The 24,244-nt window shown below is 37.2% G+C and overlaps 2 protein-coding genes across 2 annotated transcripts in view; both read left to right on the forward strand.

The window, feature by feature from the left end:
* LOC100618597 (olfactory receptor 56-like) overlaps positions 1–24,244 on the forward strand; it is a 93,772-nt gene that overhangs the window by 57,146 nt on the left and 12,382 nt on the right. The gene's annotated exons all lie outside the window — the stretch shown is intronic.
* On the forward strand, positions 7,042–10,821 carry LOC100618565 (olfactory receptor 56-like). Its single transcript, XM_056817791.1, has one exon. It carries the CDS (start codon positions 8,667–8,669, stop codon positions 9,630–9,632), a length of 966 nt encoding a protein of 321 aa, XP_056673769.1. The 5' UTR covers positions 7,042–8,666; the 3' UTR covers positions 9,633–10,821.

A 24,244-nucleotide genomic window follows, 5' to 3' on the forward strand; every position in this document is an offset into this window, starting at 1 on the left:
TCAGGAGCTCCTCTGAGGGGCTCTGTCCCTCTGGGGTAGGAGCTCTGGAGGCTCTTGAGATAGGCCCTTTGAAACAATCTCTGGCTGGAAGACTCTTTGAGGAAGGACACTGGCCTGGTGTTACTAGAATCCTTGTTTAGTCAGACCTTGTGGTGAGTGTTAAAAAACTGACTGATTTCTCTTTTAAGACTCAGGTCTAGGCCATATTGGCTTGAGGCCTTTAATACTTATTCCTTTCTTACTCTCTCTCTCTTTCTTTGATTACTCATTGTATTGTTAATTAAAATCTCTATAAAACCCAATTGACTTGGGTATTTGAATAATTGGGAATATTTCCCTGGCGACCACCTTATATTTGATTTAAAACCCAAGACACTGTAGTGAAACATATTTCTGCGGTCAAATTTACTCACCCTCTCTTATATCTATCACAATTTATATCTTCCACTATTTTAAACACTACAGTTTAAGACCTCAACCATTTTAAATCTCACAGCCCTTACTGATCAATATTTTTATTGCCTTATGATCTGAAAAAGTTGCATTTATTATTTCTGCTTTTCTGCATTTGAATGCCATGTTTCTGTGACCTAGTGTATGATCTATTTTTGTGAATGTGCCATGTGGTGCTGAGAAGGTATATTCCTTTTTGTCCCTATTTATTTTTCTCCATATGTCTATTAACTCTAATTTTTCTAAGATTTCATTCACCTCTTTTACCTCTTTCTTATTTATTTTTTGGTTTGATTTATCTAAATTTGATAGTGGTTGGTTCAAGTCTCCCACTAATATGGTTTTACTGTCTATTTCCTCCTTCAATTCTCCTAGTTTCTCCATTAGAAATTTGGATGTTATACCATTTGGTGCATACATGTTGATTAGTGATATTTCCTCATTGTCTATACTCCCTTTTAACAGAATATATTTACCTTCCCTATCCCTTTTGATCAGGTCTATTTTTGATTTGGCTTTGTCAGATATCATGATTGCAACTCCTGCCTTCTTTCTATCAGTTGATGCCCAAAAGGTCTTACTCCATCCTTTAATTCTAACCTTGTGAGTATCAACCCGCCTCATATGTGTTACTTGAAGACAACATATGGTAGGGTTTTGGGTTCTAATCCAATCTGTTATTTGTCTACGTTTTATGGGTGAGTTCATCCCATTCATGTTCAAAGTTATGATTGTCACTTGTGGATTCCCTGGCATTTTGATATCTTCCCCTAGTTCTGACCTTTCTTCTTTAGCTATAACCTTTTGAACCAGTGATTTACTTTAGGCCAGTCCCCCTAGTCCCCTCCCTTGAGATGCTTCCTTTTCTAGCCCCTCCCTTTTAATGCTCCCTTCCCCTCCCCCTCTCCTTCCCTCCCTTTTTATACTCCCTCACCCCTCACCCTCCTTAATTTTCCTTTCTCTCTTACCCTGTTGGATAAGATAGAATTCAGGATCCCAATGGATCTAGATGTTCTTCTCTCTCAGAGTTGATTTCACTGAGAGTAAGGTTTAAGTAATACCACTTCGCGCTCTCTTCCTCTCCTCGTATGAGAGTTCTTCCTCTCCCCTTCCCATGGGTATCTTTGTATGGGAAAGATTATTCGATTTAGTTCCCCACCCCCATTTCTTGAAGTAAATCTTAGCATCATCGATGATTCCCCCCTCCCTTTTTCTTTCTTACCCCCCTTTACCAAATCTTCTTGATGCCCTAATCTTTCCCTATGCATGATTCTTCTAACTACTCTTATGATGCATACAATTTTTGAGAGTTACACAATACATTTTCCCCACAAATTTATATATATATATATATATATAATTTGATGTAAATGTAGTCCTTATAGAAGAGAGTTTGACTTAAAGAAAAAGATAAGATTTTCCTCCTTTTCCCTTTCTTTCATATTTACCTTTTCATGTTTCTCTTGCTTTCTGTGATTGAATATCAAATTTTCCACTGAGTTCTGGTCTTTTCTTAGCAAATACTTGGAAATCTTCTATTTTGTTGAATGCCCATACTTTCCCCTGGAAGTATATAGTCAGTTTTGCTGGGTAGTTGATTCTTGGTTGGAGACCCAGCTCTCTTGCCTTTCTAAATATCGTGTTCCATGCTTTGTGGTCTCTTAGCATGTTAGCCGCTAAGTCCTGTGTGATCCTTATGGGAGCCCCTCTATATCTGAAGCTCCTCTTCTTGGCTTCTTATAGGATTTTCTCCTTTGCTTGGAAGCTCTTGAATTTGGTGATTACATTCCTGGGGGTTGTCTTTTGGGGATTTAGTATAGAGGGTGTTCTATGAACCCTTTCTATTTCTATTTTGCCCCCTTGCTCCAGAACATGTGGGCAATTTTCTTCTATAATCTCCTATAGTATAGCATCGATGTTTTTGTTTATCTCTGGTGTTTCGGGCAGACCAATAATTCTCAAGTTGTCTCTTCTTCTGTTTTCCTGGTCTGTCACCTTGTCAGTGAGATATTTTATGTTTTCTTCTAATTCATTAATTTTTTGGCTTTGCTTTATTAATTCTTGCTGTTTTGCAAGCTCACTGTCTTCCAGTTGCTTAATTCTGATCTTTAGGGACTGGTTTTGCTTTTTCAGCTTGTTCTGCCCTTCTGTTAGATGCTTCCAGCTCTTTCTCCAATTGTGAAGTCTTGTCTATCAGACTGCTGATCTCTTTCTCCCATTTTTCTTTCCAGAAGGTTTCCATCTTTTGGATAAGCTCCAATTTGAGTTCTTCCAGAGCTTGTGGATAATTTCCATTTTGGAAGGCATGTTTTGATTTTGTTTGGATTTCATCCTCTTTCTCTTCTTTTCCTTGGGTACTCCCGCCATAAAAGTTTTCAATAGTCACTTTTCCCCCTTTCTTCTTGGAGGCTTGATTTTGGGCCGTGTGAGCCATTTCTTTGGTGGTTTTATTCCCCTTTCCTTTTTGATCTGAGGTCTGGGTGCTATGGGTGGGTTTTCTGTGAATTTAGGTTGACTCAGACTAGTTCTTCCCAGCCTCTGAGGTTTCTTAACGCGTCCGCCTGGTGCTCAGCTGGCAGGCCCCTGTGTTCAGCGCGCCCGCCCCCATGCTCTGCGATTTCTTCTCGCCCGTGCGCAGGAATCTCCTGTAAAACCACTCTGAGGGGTGGAACTCTGGTATTCCCTGTCAGTTTCCAGGGAGCCTGGCTTGCCCCCCCTCACTACAGCGAGGGGTAACGCTTTGGCGTTAGGCAGTTTTTACAGACTCTCGAGACTCCTCACTGTTCCCAGTTTGCAGGGGACCCGCTGTCTGTGTGCTCTCCAGTGCGCAGGGTTCTCCAGTGAAACCGCCCTGAGAGGTCGTTTCCTAGCAGTCTTTAGATTCCAAAGACCCTGGTGTGCCCCCCCTGACAGAGACGTTCCTCACTCACTCACTGTCCCAGTGAGCGCTCTGATACCCTACTCTGGTTTGGTGGAGGAGGTGGTGGGAGGGGAATGGCGGCTCAGTTCACGTTTTTGTGCAAGCTTTTCCTCCTGATAGTGTGGAAATGTTTGAACTCTATGTACCTTCGTTTCTGTGGGGTACTGGAGAGTCCCTCCATTCTTCCAAAGGTGATTTTTATGCTCTTTTGAGGTAGTCTATTTCGCTTGGTGCCCGGGAGAGGAAGTTTAGATTGCAGTCATGTTTACCTGGAAGTCCGATTCAAATTATTATTATTTGGGGATAGCTATGTGGCTCAGTGGATAGAGTGCCAGGTCCAGAGACAGAAAGTCCTTGGTTCAAATATGGCTGTGTGACCTTGGTCAACTCACTTAATCCCATCTCCTAGCCCTTACTGCTCTTCTGCCTTAGAACTAATAAATAATATAAAGGAAGGTAAGTTTTTTTTTAAAAAGCAAATTGTTATTATTTATGACAGGAGAGCCATAAACTGAAGAATGATGTTCCCCTAACACTTTTGACTTATGGCTCCTTGCTGGGTAAACAAGCCTTTGTGAACCTAGTGAAGTGATTCAACAGAAGAATGTAGAGAGGATAGCAAAAAACAATTCACTTTTCTATGGGACTCAAAAGTTTTCACAGTGCTTACAATAATTGTGCAGTGCAAATGTAATTATTGTAAAAAATAGACTCGAATACAGGACTACAATCCCCATGAGCCTTTGCTCCACTTCCCCAGAATGCCTTGTAATCTCACCTGGGCCGAGATCGAGAAGGTATTTAAGTTGATTCAAAGGCTTTTGTGGGGCTTGGTCTTTTGGACTTCCGTTTTGGAGCAGAGGCGTCTCTTCCATGATGTGAGGTTATTTTGTCTAGGCCTCTGGCCTAGGCACATGTTTCTTACTTGTATATTCTTAATCTTTAACCTTTAATAAACCTCTAAAAAATATAATACTCCTTGCAGAGAGAAACTAATTTCTACCTGCCTCAGTCTCCCCATCTCCCCTAAATTCTAATCATTACATTATCCTTATGTTATATATGGGGGTACTTGAGTCTCAGTGAGGGGAAGTATGTTGTATATCAAATAATTAGCTTGTCTTGGAGAAGGAATTTGTGTTCAGGCCTTTAAAGCAAGTCCAGTGCTTTCTTCATTGCACAATGTTATCTCTTGTAATAATAATAATAATAATAAAATATCAACAGTCAAAAAATAGTTCTTGTGAGTTATTGTGGTCCCTGGTAACTAGAATTCTAATAATGAGTCTCTTTCCAAATTTAAGTGGGCTGATTGCCATATAACAGATGCCACTGGACCAGGATGTAAGGCCTCTCCAACTTGTTAGGGCAGGATAGAAGCTTTACCTATCAAATCATTGAGAATTTAGAATTGCCTCTATGTCATTATGAATCAATAGAATAGGACTGAAGTAGAGTTGGAAGAATGACAGAATAAGAATGATAAAAAACCAAACTTTTAATTTTGATGACTTTAATTTGTGTCTTCCAGTCACATAATTTGATCCTTATGATACTTGGGAAAGGTAGAGTGATTATGATTTTTATTTTATGAATGAAAGACTTAAAGATTTAAGTAAATTGTAAAAAAAAAACACTCATCTAGGAGGTACAGAGTCCTCCTACATCAGGGCTTGTAATTTCAATAAGTTTTGAATAGAGGAGAAAAAAGGAAAAATACTGATTCTAGCAACCTCCAAAGATGTCTGAGGCACTGAACTGGGGATCCCTGGGCAGTGGGAGAACAATATGAAGGACTTGGGTGCCTACCAGGTGGAAGGTGTAGAAAGAAAGATGAGAAGGCACTAAATACCACCTCTATCTTTTTACACTTTTAAAGAAGTCTGGACTTCCTTCTTTGTCTTTGCCATGCTCCAGATTCCCTGACTCCACAGGTCTTCATTCAGAATTCTTGCCTTATTCCCACTGCTCCCTTTGTTGGACTTGTGCTAATTGTGAGCTGGGGAGAGCTTGTCCTTGGGGTTGGAGGCACCTGCACTTCCTCTGGGAATGACGCTGACTCTTAGCTCTTTCTCTGGGATTTAATTCTTAGGTGGATGGTGAGTGGAGGCCCTGTTCTTCAGGGTGAAGTGGTGTGGGAGATTCAAATGAAAGATGAGGCATTGCACTGAAACTTGGATTTGTGTGTTTCCATCCTATCACTGTTCCTGACTGAGTTTCTTATTTGGGTCAGTATTTTCCTTCCTTTCCTCGTTGGGCTGAGGGGAAGAGATTTTTCTTTGGTTAATAGACAGACAGAAATACAGGGCTGATAGAGTGGGCCAGAAAAAGAGAATCCAAATATGTGGTCCCTGAGCTTCATGCTCCCATAGTGTTTAGGTACTGGTCCTGCCTGAGAACTGGGGTGAGGGTAGGAGAGAAAGGATGAGGCAAAGAAGGTTGAACACGACATGTACAATTTGTAGGGGCTAATCTTACACTCCTGCTATGAGAAATGGCATTTTGTGATATTAGAAGCATTTTGGTGAAGGAGTTTCTCTGCTGATCTCTTTTTTCTCAGGAGGATTCCTGGTGAGTGACTTCTCTCTGTCCTGCCTGCTCTATTCACCTCTCAAGGAATTTCTGCTTTGTTGCTTGCTGATTTTCCATCTCTGCCTCTTTTAGTTCTCTTTTACTTTTCAGTCTCTCTTCTCAACTCATTGCTTTTCTCTTCCTTCTTTTTTCCTGCCTCTCTCTCTCTCTGCCTTTCTGGGCAATTCTTCTTGTTCTTATTCTGTTTGTATCTAATTTTGACTTCCTTGCCTTTCCCCTTTCCTTTCTTTTCCTCTTTCCTTTCCTTTTCCCTTTCTTTTCCTCTCCTTTCTTCTTCCCTCTCTTCTCCCTTCTCACTCCTCTCACTTCCCTCTTCTGTCCCCTTTCTTTTTCTTTTTCTTTTTTGCTTTACTTGTTAAAAAGCCTAAAGTCAAATGCATGCATATAGACATTTATTACATGATTAATAGGTATTACCTGTTTCTCTAGAGCACAGCTATTCAAGATATGATCATACAGGCTATTAGAAGAGACAAGACATGCATGCAATAGCTTCAGTATAAGGCACTATGTCATAAGGGTGGTCTAGACAAGATATTTAGGATTTTGGTGAGATCATTTCAGTCTAGAGTGATAAATGAAGGCTTTGTAGTGGAGGTGGCATTCAAGTTGATCTTTAAAAGATGTGTGTCAGATTTTAAAAGGGAGGAATGGGGTGTAAGGAGGAGGGCATTCCAGTTAGAAAAAATGGTCTGAGCTTTGTTAGCACAGAGAATTCAGTTCAAAAATACAAAACGGAATGCACATTTATTAAGAACCTATTATGTTTTAGACATGGTTCTATATACTAGTGATACAAAGACAAAAAAAAGAAATGATCCCTATCCTCAAAAAGCTTGCATTCTATTTGAGGAGTAGGGGTCTGCAAATAAATATGGTATGAGGAAAACTGAGAACAAGGAAATATTTCTAAGAAGACAATTGTGAGAAAAGAACTTTGTCAACTTTGAAGTGCTATGTAAACATATGTTGCTGTTATTTTCATCTGTAAAATTGGGGTGCTAGACTAGATTTTGAAAATTATTCATCTTTTTTTTTTTTTGTGACAAGAGAAACAGACTGTCAGACCAGTAGCTTCTTTCCTTAATCCAAACTCATCAGAGTATGGAGAAGGATATAGTGAAAGCAGACATGTTCATCTCATCAATCTTCTCCCTATCTTCCACCAATGCTTCTAGCATTAGGAGTCCTTCCTATAGGGGCATTCTTGTGTGAATGAGCCCCATGCTTCCACCCTGGCTCTTAACATATTTGCTTCTGTCCCTATATATAACTAGCCCCTGGTGCCAAAGAGGTCAAGACTTTTTATTCAACCCACTTCATATAGAGAAAGCCATTTTACAGACTATTCTTGCCTCATTCCCAGCTACTGACCAAGTGCAAAGTTGTTAACTATATGAATGTTTATTCCATATTTAATATGCAGCTAAGGGACTGAAGATGTACACACTGGACTGCTGATAAATCAGCTTTTATAACTCTTGAGTTTCTCTTGAAACCATCCAATTAGTATGGAGAAGATTCCAGACAGAGTTGGGCATATGGAAAGTCTCCCTACTAATCCTTAATACAGCTGTCCTTTTCTTTCCACCCATAATTCATCAATCCCAGAAATTTCTCAAAGAAATTTTCTGTGTAAAGTCTAGATGACTTCTGAGAACCCTTGTAACTCTAAATCTGTGATCCTATGGAATTCTCTGTTGAACTATTTTTTTTAATGCTTGCCTTCTATCTTAGAATCCATACTACTTATTGGTTCCAAGGCAGAAGGGTGATAAAGTCTAGGTAATTTGGGTTGAGTGATTTACTCAGTATCATATAGCTAGGAAATATCAGAGGTCAAATTTGAACCCAGGAGCCCCTGTCTTGAGGCCTGACTCTTTATCTATTGAACCACCTCTCTCTTGATTTCTGCCCCCCCCATTATTTTAAAAGTCAACTGTCTTTAATGTTTTATTATAGTTTTCATTTCTATGTATATTATATAAGCTCATGCTCATATTTTACCCCTTAAAAATTGGTTAACTTTTAATCACTAGTTAACCTACTTTCCCCTATTTTGGTAAGGGCAGAAACGAAGAAAGATACATAAATATTAAAGTTCTCTGAGCCAGGTGATTATATCCCCAGCTACCTGGGGGTAGCACAATGAGTTTTATTATTTTTTAAAAACTATTGGGTGGTCCACAATGCTTTGAAAGAAGGAATTGACTGAGAATTGATGGCTGTATAGATGGATTGGATTCCAGATCATGCAGTTAGAACTGAAAGGTAACAGAGTTCAATGAGTTCTTTTTTTTTTTTAAACCCTTACCTTCCATCTTGGAGTCAATACCATGTATTGGCTCCAAGGCAAAAGAGTGGTAAGGGTAGGCAATGGGGGTCAAGTGACTTGCCCAGGGTCACACAGCTGGGAAGTGTCTGAGGCCAGATTTGTACCTAGGACCTCCCGTCTCTAGGACTGGCTCTCAATCCACTGAGCTACCCAGCTGCTCCCAACAATTTTATAGATAAAAAAGGTTCAGAGAGTTAAGTGAGTTACCCATGGTCATATAGCTACTTGTCTGTGGCAGAATTTATACTCAGGTCTTCACTACTAAGTACTCTATTTACTTTTCACCTAGCTGCCTGGATAGATAGAAAAGGTTTTATCTAGAGAAATGACTGAGTCTCAGTATTCATCTGTTTCTTTCACTAGGTGATGTTGAACAGAAGAAACATGGGGCCATGGCTGAACCATTCATTAGTAGGTGACTTCATCCTTTTGGGCATCTTCTCACACAGCCAAACTGATCTTGTCCTTTTCTCTGCTGTCCTGGTGGTCTTTACAGTGGCCTTGGCTGGGAATATCCTCCTTCTCTTCCTGATCTATAGTGATGCCCAGCTCCATACTCCCATGTACTTTTTCCTTAGCCATCTCTCCTTTATGGATCTCACTCTGATCTGTACCATTGTGCCCAAGATGGCTGACAATTTCATACATGAGAGAAAGTCAATTTCTTTCATTGGATGTGGGCTTCAGATTGGTCTCTTTGTCACCCTAGTTGGCTCTGAGGGTCTTCTACTTGGCCTCATGGCTTATGACCGCTATGTGGCCATCAACCACCCATTACGCTACCATGTGCTCATGAGCCAAAGAGTGTGCCTTCAGATTGTTGGTAGCTCCTGGGCCTTTGGAACCTTAGATGGGTTGATCCAAGTAGTGGCAGCCATGACTTTCCCCTATTGTGGTTCTCGAGAAGTGGATCACTTTTTCTGTGAGGTGCCAGCTTTGTTGAAGCTGGCTTGTGCTGACACATCTCTCTTTGATACCCTACTTTTTTCCTGCTGTGTTTTTATGCTCCTCCTTCCTTTCTCCATAATTGTGGCTTCCTATGCCAAAATCCTGAGGGCTGTGATCAGCATGAATTCTGCCCAAGCCCGACAAAAAGCTCTGACTACCTGTTCTTCCCATCTGGCAGCTGTCTCTCTCTTTTATGGGGCAGCCATGTTCATCTACCTGAGACCAAAGCGCTACCGTGCTCCTGGTCATGACAAGATAGTCTCCCTCTTCTACACAGTCCTCACACCCATGCTCAACCCTTTGATCTATAGTTTGAGAAACCGTGAGGTGATGGGGGCTTTGAGGAAGAAACTGAATCGCTGGGTCACTGACTGCCAGAAATAGCCCATGTCTCTGCCTGCAGGGAGCCCCCTGATATCAATTTCTCATACAAGATAATACCTTAAGTCCTACATGAATGAGAAAATCTTGTGTTTTCTTAGATTCTCTGTCTGTCTCTTCTAAAGTGGAGAGAGGGGAAAAATGACATTTCATTTGTCATTCTTGTTTTGCCAAATGGGTCTTTATTTCATTAATTCATGTAATTATTTATAAAATGCATAGCTTGTGTGAGGAAATGTAGTAAGATTTAAAGTGGAAATTCCTCCTCCACCTTCACTACCACATGATATCTCATTTCCTTAGATGTCTTTAAGTAAGGATAAATGACTCCTTTGAGGGTAAAGTTCTGATTATATATGAATTGAACCAGATACTCTCTAAAGTCTGGTCCTGTTATAATAGAGGCAAAGAGCTTCTGGGATGGGTTTTTTCCATGTGGAGAGCCTAGGAAGACAGTAATGCTTTAATATATCTCTATACAGCTATATGTATTTTTTTAATTTTTAATTTTTTTTTAAAGAGGAGACCTTGGATTGTCCCATCAGGAGCTTGAGTGACCCTTTCTTTTATCATCTTTTTTGGGTTTCATTTGGATACCACTTAGCTTACTGGGGGTAAGTAAGGAGACAAGTTGTTAAGGACCTCAGTAGCCTCTCCATTCTGCTTAATGAAGAAGCTCAAATCTCCTGAGTGAGTTATATAAAGTCTTCAGTAAAGCCTGAAAGCATCATTTCTCTGCCAGGAGGTGCTTGAATATCTACCAGCTGTGTGTTTCCTAAACATTTCTATCCCCTTACCATTGCAGGTATGTGTGTGTGGGGGGGCTTTCTGCCCCCAGAATGAATCAGTATTGGTCCCCAGGTCCAGGCTTCAACTTCCCTCCCACCCAATACATAGTTTGAAACAAATTAGAAGCCTCTAAAAACCCATCAGATTTGACTTGCTTCAGTGTTGATCTAGTCCTCTTCATTACAAGTATTTCCCTTCAATAAAGCTGGCTTGCCTTATTTTATCTCTCTTGACTGTCTTGCTGCGTATTCCATGTTTTCTTGATGTCCACTTTAGAATACTAAACTATTCTTACTCAAAACTATTATTTTATTAATGTCTTTAAAAAAATATGATTTCCCTTAGTCTCCCTCCCCCATCTCATCCCATTCTTCTCTAACAAAAAGTATTTTCTTTAAGACAAGAAAGTGGGGAAAATTAGCATAACTGATTGATGTTCTGAAAAATTCTGAAAACATGTGCATTGTTCACACTTGTGAACTTCCCACCTCCACAACAGGGAAGGGTGGAGTGGAAGTCTTCATATCTCTTCTTTCAAATCATGATTGTTCATTTCAATTTTGCAGCATTCACTTCTGATTTTTTGTGTGTATATAATTATTATTTCTATTTACATTGTGGTCATCATTGTGTACATTCTTTTCTTGACTGATTATATGCTACATCAATTTACATAGATCTTTCCAAGTTCCTCTGTATTCATCACATTCATCATTTCTTGTAGCAGAGTAATATTCAATTATCAAAGGGCATCCACTTTCCAATTCTTTGCTATTACAAAAAAAGAACTGTCATAAATATTTTGGTGGATATGATGTTTTTCTTCTTATCGGTGACCTCCTTGGGCTGTGAGTCTAGACACTCTGGGCCAAAAAGGATAGATATTTTAGCTACTTTATTTACATAATTCCATACTTCTTTCCAAAATTATTGTACCACACCCTTCACAGCCCCAACAACAATGCACTTTAATGCTTATTTTTTACAAATTCTGAACAGTGATTCTTCTAATCTTTTGTGATCGTTGCCAATTAGGAGGGCTTATAGTAAAATCTCAGGATTATTTTGATTTGCATTTCTCCACTTTTTTAGGGATTGGAGCATTTGGTTGTTAATTGTTTATGATTCTTCTTAGAACTATTTCTTCATATTCTTGAGTTACTTATCCCTTAGCCATGGCTATTGAACTTTTTGTTCAACCTGTAGAAAGGTATGAAATAAATATTTAATAAATGTCTATTATGTGTCAGGGACTGTGCTAAGCACTTTTAAAATATCTCCTTTGATCCTCATAATTACCCTGTAAAGTAAGTGCCATTATTACCCTCATTTTAAAATTGAAAAAACTGAGATAGACTATATGTGACTTGCCCAGGATCACAAAGCTAGAAAATATCTGAGACCAGATTTAAACTCACATCTTCCTGTTTCCAGGGCCAATGCTCTATCCACTGTGACATTTCACTGCCTGGAAGCAGCTGTAAGATATGTCGACCTTGGGAGTTGTGAATGATTAGGAGAGCAAGACAGGAATCTGGAATTCAGGGCTCAGGTCAGGTTTCATCAATAATCCAAAGAATAAGGAACTACTTTTGGGTCTACACTTGAGGACCCCAGGCCAGTGGTAGCTGCTAGGTAGGATCATCTGGCAGTCATACTGCAATCTGGACAGGGATAAGGTAGGGCTAATGCTATTTAGGGACTGAGCTAAGTTTCAAGTTTATTCCTTAAGAGACTGAGGCAGAATAGGGCAGCAGCACCCCAAATTTTTTTTCCTGAGCACCCTTTTCAACATATAAGAGATGTTGGGAATCCTAATGGTAATTTAGTATCTTCTTTTATATTATTCTTTTAATGTTCTTTTATATCTATTCACTAAATGTTTATAATAGTTACAATAACTTTTGCCCCCATAAAAGCTACAAATGAAAAATTGTTACATAATTATAAAATATAAAGTATTTATATTTTGCTATGAAATTATTTATATGAAAATTATAAATATAAAGTCATAAAAGTCTAGTTATAAAATAATTATAGGGGCAGCTAGGTGGCAGAGGATAGAGTGCCAGGCCTTTAGTTAGGAGGACCTGGGTACATATCTGGCCTTAGATACTTCCCAGTTATGTAGTCCTGGGAAAGCCATTTAATCCCAATTGCCTAGCCCTTACCTCTCTTTTGCCTTAGAATCAATACTTAATATCAATTTTAAGACAGAAGGGAAGGGTTTAAAAAATAGTAATGTATTTTATGTGAGACCTGTTAGAATTAAAGATCTCATATGCCTAATATATGTACAATTTCATTTAGAATTCTTTATCTTACAAATTTTATTGAATATAAATAACATTTTAATTTAAGTTACAATTTGGAAGACATTTAACATAATATAATAATTACATATAAACTTAATTTGATCTTTTTTATTTGAACAATAATTTGCAATATTTGACTCAATCACAAATAAACAGTTTTAAATCTGGTTCTACAATGAATTTCTTTTTGTAATTTGATTTAAAACAAGAATAAAGTGAAAATGTTTCCTCATACAAATATGAGGGAAGAAATAGTAAGATAACTTTAAAAACTCTTCTGTTGAAAGATGAAAATTCATTTTTTGTTTTTGACTTCTAATTGATGAAAAGGAATATTGTTGGATGCAATGTACAATCTTTACCTTTTTTTTTTTAAAAACTGGCTAATGACATGAACCACATTAATGATAAATGTACTTAAAGTTCAGTTGCCTATATTCCTCTCTTTATCATGGGCACACTGGTTACACATTCTCTCAGAAACTCTACAGAATGGCTGACTATAGGAACCTCCTGCAGTTCCTATATAGTTTACTCATGGGTGGTGACCTGAGAAGGAGAATGGAGGGTGGAGGAATAGGGATGAATAGATAATGCAGTTAGAGGGAGAGATGCAGGAATAAAGACTCAGAGACAACAAGTTAAAACACATGGGGAGTCGCGAGCTCTGTCAATATCTCTCTTGAGCAAGATAACAAGTGGAGAAATTATAAGTATGAGAAACAAGAGAATATGTGGGGAGCTGGGAGCCCCGTAATACCTCCCAAGGTCCCATGAACCAAAAGATTAATGGGAGATATGTGGTGCAACAATGTTGCAAGAATCAAGCAGACATGAGGAACAATATAGGCAAGACCAAGAGATGTAAGATTAAGAAGTACAAGAGGCAAGAGCAAGAGCGAGGGCAAGAGAGGAAAGGCAAGAGGGAGTCTCGCACATGTTCCCCAACTTTTATTGGAGATTTTAGGAATGTGAAGTGGGAAGTGATTAATGAATACATGACATGACATAGGTTTTAACATTGGTTGAATTGACAATCACGAAATCAAAGAGGAGGAGATTAATCCAACATGTGCTTTGGAAAGGAATGTGGTCTGACAAGGCTCTAGCTAGGACACTGTGGTCGGCAAGGCCCAGGAATTTGCTTGTCCTTTGGACTGTCGCTTTCCATACAATGATCATTAAGTGATCTGGCCATGAGTCTGGTAAATGAATACATAGGATATAATGGCAATACATCAATCATACTTCCAAGATTCTAACATGCCTGGTTTGCTACACTGACCAATGTTGTTAACCAGTTCATTTGAACATTGGACAAAGGAATAATAGCATAAGTACAGGATGAGTTTAAATATGAAAATAGCCTTAATATTTCCACGAGAGTAAACATGAAGTTTATTTACATAGAATATTTGTAACAGTACATAATGCTTTCAAGATGATTTGTAATGTAGATATCCAGTGATCATTACTTTTTAAAAGCCTGATATTTGTGTCATAAAAACTCACACTGTTGTAACATCTATATCACAAGATTATACACCTGATGAGGTATCATTACAGCGTAACTAGAAACCAAGAGGGCTACTTTGGTGTATTATACATAATTCAGATAAAGTTATGTACATGTATCTGACCATCTATTGGAAATCAGTTTGCACTTGAATGTCAAACCTATGCAGCAGTGTGGAAACAATTTGATGACCAGTTAAGAAACTACAAGGGCACATTGGTTTTGCTTAGAAGTGGTCAGTGTGTGATATAATTGTTGCAGAAACACCAGAATCATTGTGAGCATGATCATGACAGTTTCAAATTCCTGTAGAAACAAACTTATTTCTAATTAATTGGATTATTTACTACTCAAAGCTCCAGGAAAGAATTTTTAGTGTGAACATTTCAGACCATATTCTTAAGTGAAATGGATGAATATTTACAAAAATATTAAATATCGAGATTAACAGAAGAGGAAACAGAAGAGGAAATCTTCAAAAAGAAATTGAATAAGCCATCAATAAGCCACCTAAGGAAAAATCCCATGAGCAAATGGCTTTGCAAGTGAATTCTAACAGACATTTAAGCAAGAATTAATCTCAATATTATATGTATTAAATATTTGAAAAGAATTGGTAAAAAGAATCCTATCAAATTTGTGTTTAAAAAACACAAATATGTTTTGTAAAGGATAATTTTAGCTTTGTGACTTAAAATCTAAAATTTAATTGGTTGCCAGGGAAAATCCCAAATAATAAAATACCCAAGTGAGCTGAAAATTTATGGTTATTTAATTGATATAGTAGAGGAGATTAAGAAGAAGGAAGAAGGAAAAAGAGGATTTAGGAGATCTAGAAAGTAAAGTTTTGGAGTGTGAAGGAGGAAGGGATTAACCTGAACTCCAAAAGGGCTCAGCCAAGATGCCTGAACCTGAATCAGCTCAAGGGCAAACTCACTGCCAAACCCAGACAAATAACTGCCACTACACCAAGATGTGGGAACACTTAGCACGCTCCCAGCCAGAGTCATCTCTCCAGGGAAAGAGGGAGAGAGAGAGCAAGTGACGTGCCTTACATAGATGGTTTTACGTCATTTTCCTGTATCTCATCTGTACCAATGATAGCTTAGCTTGACTTAGGAGAGCCCAGGGGTCTGTTCGCTTTTTCTGCACATCTGTTGAAGGCCATTTCCTCAGATAAATAAATCTTTGAGTATGGTGCAGGCATCCTGACCTTGTTAAACTGAGTAGGGTGGAGAAATGTATAGTTCCCAAGACTTGATTCTGTTAAACCAAGTATCTCCATTGTTACTAATTAGGAAATAGCTAAATCAGATCTTCTAAGTATGGCCTGAGTAAGATGGAGTAGTTTTAAAATTCACAGTTTTTAATATCTAAACCAGGAAAACCATGAACAGAGAAAGATAACTATAGACCATTTTCCTTAATTTAGATGAAAAAACTTTAAATAAAATATTTTAAGGAGATTGTAATAATATATCCATATGTAATAAAACATATATATGAATATTTATGTATATATACATAGATCATACAATATTGCCCAGGTAGAATTTATACCAGAAATGCACTATTGGCTTAGTATTAGGAAAACTATCAGTTAAATTGGCCATATTAGTAACAATTACAACAAAAATTACATGATTATTTCAATAGATGCAAAAAAGCCTTTGATAAAATATAATATCCATTTCTATCAAAAACACTAGAAAGCATAGGAATCAATGGAACCTTTCTTAAAATGATAAGGACAATGTACCTAAAACTAGGACCAAGCATCATTTGTAATAGGGATAAACATGAAATCTTCCTGGTAAGATAAGCAATAAAATAGTGATAACCATTACTACCACTATTATTCAATATTGTGATAGAAATGTTAGCTATAACAATAAGAAAAAGAAATGGAAGGAATCAGAATAGCCAATAAGGAAACAAAACTATCACTCTTTGCCGATGATATGGTAGCATACTTAGAGAACCATAGAGAATCAAAACTAATTCAAACACTGAAGAACTTTAGCAAATTTCACACAAGTCACTAGTATTTCTATATATTATTAACAAAATTGAGTAGCTAGAAATAGAAAGAGATATTCCATTTAAAACAGCTACAGACAATATAAAATGCTTGACAAACCCAGGGATTGTATGAACACCATTACAAAACACTTTCACACTATGTAATTAGAATCTGTTCCTCAGGACTTTAATTCCCAGCATCCCACTTTTTCCTTCTCAGGTTACATTCTGACATAGGGAGGATATAATTTTTGTGTTGCCCTGCCTCTTTCTCTCTTCCTCTGATTGTGTTTTGTGGAGGTGGTGTGAGGTGAGAGGCAAGAGAATTTTTACACACATGGTCTTATTTTTGTTAGATAATTAGGTTTTTATTCCTTCTACTTCAAGCGATTATTAACAAACTTCATAAAATTAATACTTGGAGTTTTGGGACACTAATTTAAATCTTACAACACAAATAAAGACTGACCTCAACAAGTGGAAAAATATTAATTGCTTATGGGGAGGCTGAGACAATATAATGAAAATGACAATTCTATCTAAGTTAATTTACTTTAGTGCAATTCCAATCTATCAAAGAATTTTTAAAAATAAAGTTAGAAAGAAGAGTAAAAAAATTAATCTAGAAGAATGAAAGGTTAAGAATTTCAAGGGAATCAATAAAAAGGAAGGGAGCTTAGCAGTTCTGGATTTCAAATGATATTACAAAGTATAATCATCAAAACAAGAAATAGAGTAGAATAGATTAGGTTCATAATACATAGTAGTAAATAACTGTAGTCATATAGTGTTTGGTCAACACAAAGATTTAAGCCTTGGGAGGTACAAACTCAACATCTGACAAAAATTTCTCTGGAAAACTGGAAAGTTTGGCAGAGAGTAGGCATAGACCAATACCTCATATCTCATACCAACATAAGGTCAAAATGGATAAATATTTAGACATAAAAAGTGATACCATAAGTAAATTTGGGGAGCATAGAAATGTACCTTTCTGATCTATGCAAAAGGGAAGAGTTAAAGAACAAACAAGAGGCAGAGCATTATGGGAGGCAAAATGGATAATTTTGATTATATCAATTTAAAAAGGTTTTACACGAACAAAACTAGAGCAGCTAAAATCAGAAGAAAAGAAACTGGGCAACATTTTCCAGTAAGTTTTTCTGATAAAGATCTCATTTCTCAAATATATAAGGAATTTAACTGAATGTATAAAAATAAGAGCCTTTCCCCAGTTGATACAAATGGTCAAAGGATATGAACAGGTACTTTTCAGAAGAAAACAAAGCTGTCAATAGTTACATGAAAAAATGCTCTAAATTGCTACCAATTAGAGAAATGTGAATTAAAACAACTCTGAGATTCCACCTTATATCTATCAGATCGGCTAATGTGACAGAAAATGAAAATGAAAAATGCTGAAGGGGATATGGAAAAATTGGTACTCTAACACACTATTGGTGGAGATGTGAATTTCTCTAACCATTGTGGAAAACAATTTGGAACTATACCCAAAGACTATCAAATTGTGCATATCCTTTAATCCAATAATTAGTCTACTAGGTCTTTATTCCAATAAGATAAAAAAAGGGAAAAGTACCTATTTGTTAAAAAAAATTTGTAGTAGCTCTTGGTGGGGTGGCAGAGAATTAGAAATGGCAGGGATGTCTATCAATTAGGGAATGCCTGAACTAGTCATGGTGTAGAAGTATATTCTATAATATTTCCATAAAGAAATGACAAGTAGAAGAGTTTTAGAAAAACTTGGGAAGATCTAAATGAACTGATGCAAAATGAACTGAGCAGAACCAGAACATTGTACAGAATTGTACAGAATTGTAAGAATGATCGATCAGCTATGAAAGACTTAACTACTATGATCAAGATAAGAATCCAAGCCAATTCCAAAGGATTCATGATGGAAAATACTATCCATCTCCACAGGGAGAATGGACAAACTGAATGCAAAGAGAAACATACATTTTTTAATTCCTTTATTTTTATTGGGTTATTTTGTGTGCATCTATTTTTGCAACATGGCTAATATGAAAATGTTTAACATCACTTCACATGTGTTATAATTAAAATAGTTGAGTCTATAAACTGTAGTGATTAAATAGTGGAAGACTTAAATTGTAGTAGATATAAGAGTGGATGAGTAAGTTGTGACCGCAGGAAATATGTTTTTACTACAGTGTTTTATTTTTAAATCAAATATAAGGTGGTCGCCAGGGAAATATTCCCAATTATTCAAATATACCCAAGTCAGCTGGGTTTTATAGAGATTTTAATTAATACAAATGAGGAATTAAAGAAAAGGAGAGAAAGAGAGAAAAACGGGAATAATGAGAAGAGGATAGGCCAGCCCAGGGCAGCCCTGGCCAACCCAGGCCTAAGCCCTTAAGAGAAAGATCAGTCAGTCCTTAATCACTCACCACAAGATCTGTCGAAGCAAGGATTCTAGTGACACCAGGCCAGCATCATCTCAGCTGCCTCCACCAGCTCAATCCTCAATCTGAATGCCCCTCTGAATGAATCTGAGCTCCTATTTAAAGGGCATTTTCTCCTATGTCACCTCCCCTAAGTCCTTATATCTACCAATCACAGTAGACGTTTTTCAAAGGACAGACCATTCTTAGTTCACACCTAAGAAGCTGTAAATTTTTGAGTAATTCACACCAGGAAAGCTCTGAGTAAATTTCTCACATCTTTGTTCGTTGTAAATTCACAAGGTGCTTGACCTTTATAGGTACTTATCACCCTTTTGTATTAGTCCTAAAATAGGCATGGCCTAAGAACTTTTTGTCCCACTATAAGTATGGGTTTAAGTACTTTTCATTGTTCAGAAAGTAGTTTACAACTTTATCTTCCCCTAAGGCATGCTTAAGTATGGTGAAGTAGAGTTCTCACATTCCTGATCTAAGTTACTTTCACTCTCCAAATGGGGAATGGTCCCAATGGGGAATTTTTAAGGTTTACAATCCTAACCCTATGAAGTAGGGTCTGAAAATTTTTAAGGTTCACACATGTATAATTGAAATAAAATTTCTTCCCTTCTCAAGGAGTGGAATTTAAGAGTGAAAGATTTTAGAAATTAAGAATTTAAAAAATAATAGTTAAACTTTTTTACATGTATTTGGGAAACATTCATGAAATAAATAAAAATAATTGTTAATAAAAAAAGCTGGAGACAGCAAAAGAATGAAAGTCTCATCAGTAGAGAAATGAGCAGCCTACCTCCATTGATATAGATAACAAGCCCAGAACAGTCAAAAGATATTTTTTGTGAGTTATTATGGTTCCAACAATTAATCACCTGGTAATGAGAATTCTAATATTGAGTCTCTTTCCAGATTTAAGTGGGCTGATTGCAATATAATAGATGCCACTGGACCAGGATGTAAAGCTTCTCCAACTTGTTAGGACAATATAGAAACTTTACCACCCAAGTCATTGAGAATTTAGAATTGCCTCTATGTCATTATGAATCAACAGGACTGAAGTGGAGTTGGAAGAATGACTTAGAATAAGAATAATAAAAAAACCCAAACCTTTAATTTTGATGACTTTAATTTGTGTCTTCCAGTCACATAATTTGATCCTTATGATACTTGGGAAAGGTAGAGTGATTATGATTTTTATTTTATGAATGAAAGTCTTAAAGATTTAAGTAAATTGTAAAAAAACACTCATCTAGGACTGTCTAGGAGATGTCTGAGGCACTGAACTGGGGATCCCTGGGCAGTGGGAGAACAATATGAAGGACTTGGGTGCCTACCAGGTGGAAGGTGTAGAAAGAAAGATGAGAAGGCACTAAATACCACCTCTATCTTTTTACACTTTTAAAGAAGTCTGGACTTCCTTCTTTGTCTTTGCCATGCTCCAGATTCCCTAACTCCACAGGTCTTCATTCAGAATTCTTGCCTTATTCCCACTGCTCCCTTTGTTGGACTTGTGCTAATTGTGAGCTGGGGAGAGCTTGTCCTTGGGGTTGGAGGCACCTGCACTTCCTCTGGGAATGACGCTGACTCTTAGCTCTTTCTCTGGGATTTAATTCTTAGGTGGATGGTGAGTGGAGGCCCTGTTCTTCAGGGTGAAGTGGTGTGGGAGATTCAAATGAAAGATGAGGCATTGCACTGAAACTTGGATTTGTGTGTTTCCATCCTATCACTGTTCCTGACTGAGTTTCTTATTTGGGTCAGTATTTTCCTTCCTTTCCTCGTTGGGCTGAGGGGAAGAGATTTTTCTTTGGTTAATAGACAGACAGAAATACAGGGCTGATAGAGTGGGCCAGAAAAAGAGAATCCAAATATGTGGTCCCTGAGCTTCATGCTCCCATAGTGTTTAGGTACTGGTCCTGCCTGAGAACTGGGGTGAGGGTAGGAGAGAAAGGATGAGGCAAAGAAGGTTGAACACGACATGTACAATTTGTAGGGGCTAATCTTACACTCCTGCTATGAGAAATGGCATTTTGTGATATTAGAAGCATTTTGGTGAAGGAGTTTCTCTGCTGATCTCTTTTTTCTCAGGAGGATTCCTGGTGAGTGACTTCTCTCTGTCCTGCCTGCTCTATTCACCTCTCAAGGAATTTCTGCTTTGTTGCTTGCTGATTTTCCATCTCTGCCTCTTTTAGTTCTCTTTTACTTTTCAGTCTCTCTTCTCAACTCATTGCTTTTCTCTTCCTTCTTTTTTCCTGCCTCTCTCTCTCTCTGCCTTTCTGGGCAATTCTTCTTGTTCTTATTCTGTTTGTATCTAATTTTGACTTCCTTGCCTTTCCCCTTTCCTTTCTTTTCCTCTTTCCTTTCCTTTTCCCTTTCTTTTCCTCTCCTTTCTTCTTCCCTCTCTTCTCCCTTCTCACTCCTCTCACTTCCCTCTTCTGTCCCCTTTCTTTTTCTTTTTCTTTTTTGCTTTACTTGTTAAAAAGCCTAAAGTCAAATGCATGCATATAGACATTTATTACATGATTAATAGGTACCTGTTTCTCTAGAGCACAGCTATTCAAGATATGATCATACAGGCTATTAGAAGAGACAAGACATGCATGCAATAGCTTCAGTATAAGGCACTATGTCATAAGGGTGGTCTAGACAAGATATTTAGGATTTTGGTGAGATCATTTCAGTCTAGAGTGATAAATGAAGGCTTTGTAGTGGAGGTGGCATTCAAGTTGATCTTTAAAAGATGTGTGTCAGATTTTAAAAGGGAGGAATGGGGTGTAAGGAGGAGGGCATTCCAGTTAGAAAAAATGGTCTGAGCTTTGTTAGCACAGAGAATTCAGTTCAAAAATACAAAACGGAATGCACATTTATTAAGAACCTATTATGTTTTAGACATGGTTCTATATACTAGTGATACAAAGACAAAAAAAAGAAATGATCCCTATCCTCAAAAAGCTTGTATTCTATTTGAGGAGTAGGGGTCTGCAAATAAATATGGTATGAGGAAAACTGAGAACAAGGAAATATTTCTAAGAAGACAATTGTGAGAAAAGAACTTTGTCAACTTTGAAGTGCTATGTAAACATATGTTGCTGTTATTTTCATCTGTAAAATTGGGGTGCTAGACTAGATTTTGAAAATTATTCATCTATTTTTTTTTTGTGACAAGAGAAACAGACTGCCAGACCAGTAGCTTCTTTCCTTAATCCAAACTCATCAGAGTATGGAGAAGGATATAGTGAAAGCAGACATGTTCATCTCATCAATCTTCTCCCTATCTTCCACCAATGCTTCTAGCATTAGGAGTCCTTCCTATAGGGGCATTCTTGTGTGAATGAGCCCCATGCTTCCACCCTGGCTCTTAACATATTTGCTTCTGTCCCTATATATAACTAGCCCCTGGTGCCAAAGAGGTCAAGACTATGATATTGTGCCTTTTTATTCAACCCACTTCATATAGAGAAAGCCATTTTACAGACTATTCTTGCCTCATTCCCAGCTACTGACCAAGTGCAAATCCTTTGGGAACTGAAGTTACCAGAAAGAGTTACAATAACTCAGTTTGATCTATCACTACAATTTTGGAAATAACAACAATTAGGATGTTGTTATAGTATCACAGATAACGGGATTATTGATTTAGAGTTTGGAAGGGAAATTAGAGAATACCTAGATTAGTTTATTCTTGGTTGATTGGTTCTTGTCCTTTGAACTTGAAAAGGACCAAAATGACATCATTGGATGATTTTTTTTGACTTACACATAAATTATGTTTAAGTGAGTCAGAATTATAGAAAGTCTTAGCCTTCACTCTCTTTTCCAGTCATCTAAGTCTAGTGGCAAGATAAAAGTCAAGATGAGTGGTGCTAGCCTAGGATTCAATGGTTGAGTTGCCCCTTTCTATGTTTAATCAAGCTTTATGTGCTCAATAGCTTTTGCTTCTACTGCTTTCATGGCTTTTGGAACAAATTGTTCTCATCTACCTTTTCTGCCCAGGGAAGCCTTCACATGCTTAGATTGGACATCCTCCTTAACTCACTAGACATGTTTGAGACCTTTGCTTACCTTCTACCTGGTTTAGCTAGCCTTCCTGAATGGTTTATGGGTGTGGCTGAGTTTTACAAATGAGAAAAATGAGATTTAAGAGTGGCTAAGTGATTTCCCAAAGTCACCAAGGAAGTAAGTCTTAGAGTCAATTCAAATTTAGGTCCTCTGACAATGAACCCTGTGGTGACATCATTTTTGCGTTTGACACATAGTTTATTAGTCTTTGCATACTTTGCTCCTCATACTCCTTTATCACACCTCATTCTATCCTTATAAAAAACATTAAAAAAAGGTTTTTAACCACTGTGGATGTTCCATATTATCCATATAGAGAAGGGTTGATGATGTAAATACTGGACAACAGGTGAATAAGCTTCTCTAACTGTTGAATTTCTCTTGAAAACTGTCTAATTAGAATGGAGCAGATTTCAGTTGGAGTTTGGCATATGGAAAGACTTGCTACCAAGGGATGGCTAGGAAGTTCTAACCCTTTATACAAACTTCTTTACTCATAATGTAAAGTTTTGACTTCTCTCTTTCCCCTCCCCCCCATAATTCATCAAATCCCAGGAGTTTCTCAAAGAAAATTTTTATGTAAAATTCTCTGTTCCAGAGGTTCTACATACCAAATAGCAAATGCACACAGACTTTATATAGACTGTCAATATGAGGCAAATACCACTGTCTTTAATTTCTAGGAATATAAATATAAAAAACATCCTTTTTTCTTAACTAATAATCATTTCTTACATTAAAATAATTGAGTAAAAGAAATCACATCTTCTTTGCCCCCCAAAGAGCCCAAATATTTGCATTAAAAGGTAAAGCATTGATTGCTCATTTTCTGAAAGAACTTTAAAAATATTTAAAGACTTTTAACAAATTTCAATTATATAAATCTATAGCAATCTATGACAAGTTTTTTTGGTCAGTACAACTTAAAATTTTTTTTAATTAAATTTTTTTTTCTCATTTTGCCAAATGTTTATAAGTCCAAACAAAACAAGCATCTCTATATAAAAAGAAAAAGGTTTACATAAATGAAATCACTCATCTTCTATATATTTAACTGACTTTTCCTCATGCCTACAATAATAAATCCCATGTGACAAAGGCTTTTTAGCAGAAGCAGTGATGTGTTGACAAAAAAGAATTAGAGTTGGAGTCTGATGACTTGAGATCTGATTCTGACTCTGCTGTTTATTAGTAGAGTATCATTGTCTTTCTCTTAGACTGGTTTATCTGATTTCAAGTCTTCCATTTCTTCTGTATAGATGAATTATGTAAAAGCTAGTAGTGGGAGATTTAGTCAAAGAAATAAGTCAGAAAAAGACTGTGGATAGCTTTGAATGTTTGGCTAAAGATTTAGGAATTTGTTTAGAGGACAAGGAGCAATGAAGGCTTTTGAGCAGGGAAGTGACACAATGAAAACTATGCTTTATGAAAATTAATGTGGTGGAAGACTGGATTAGAGGAGTAGTAGGAGAA

Source organism: Monodelphis domestica, chromosome 2, assembly GCF_027887165.1.
Source record: "Monodelphis domestica isolate mMonDom1 chromosome 2, mMonDom1.pri, whole genome shotgun sequence".
Classification (NCBI taxonomy): Eukaryota; Metazoa; Chordata; class Mammalia; order Didelphimorphia; family Didelphidae; genus Monodelphis; species Monodelphis domestica.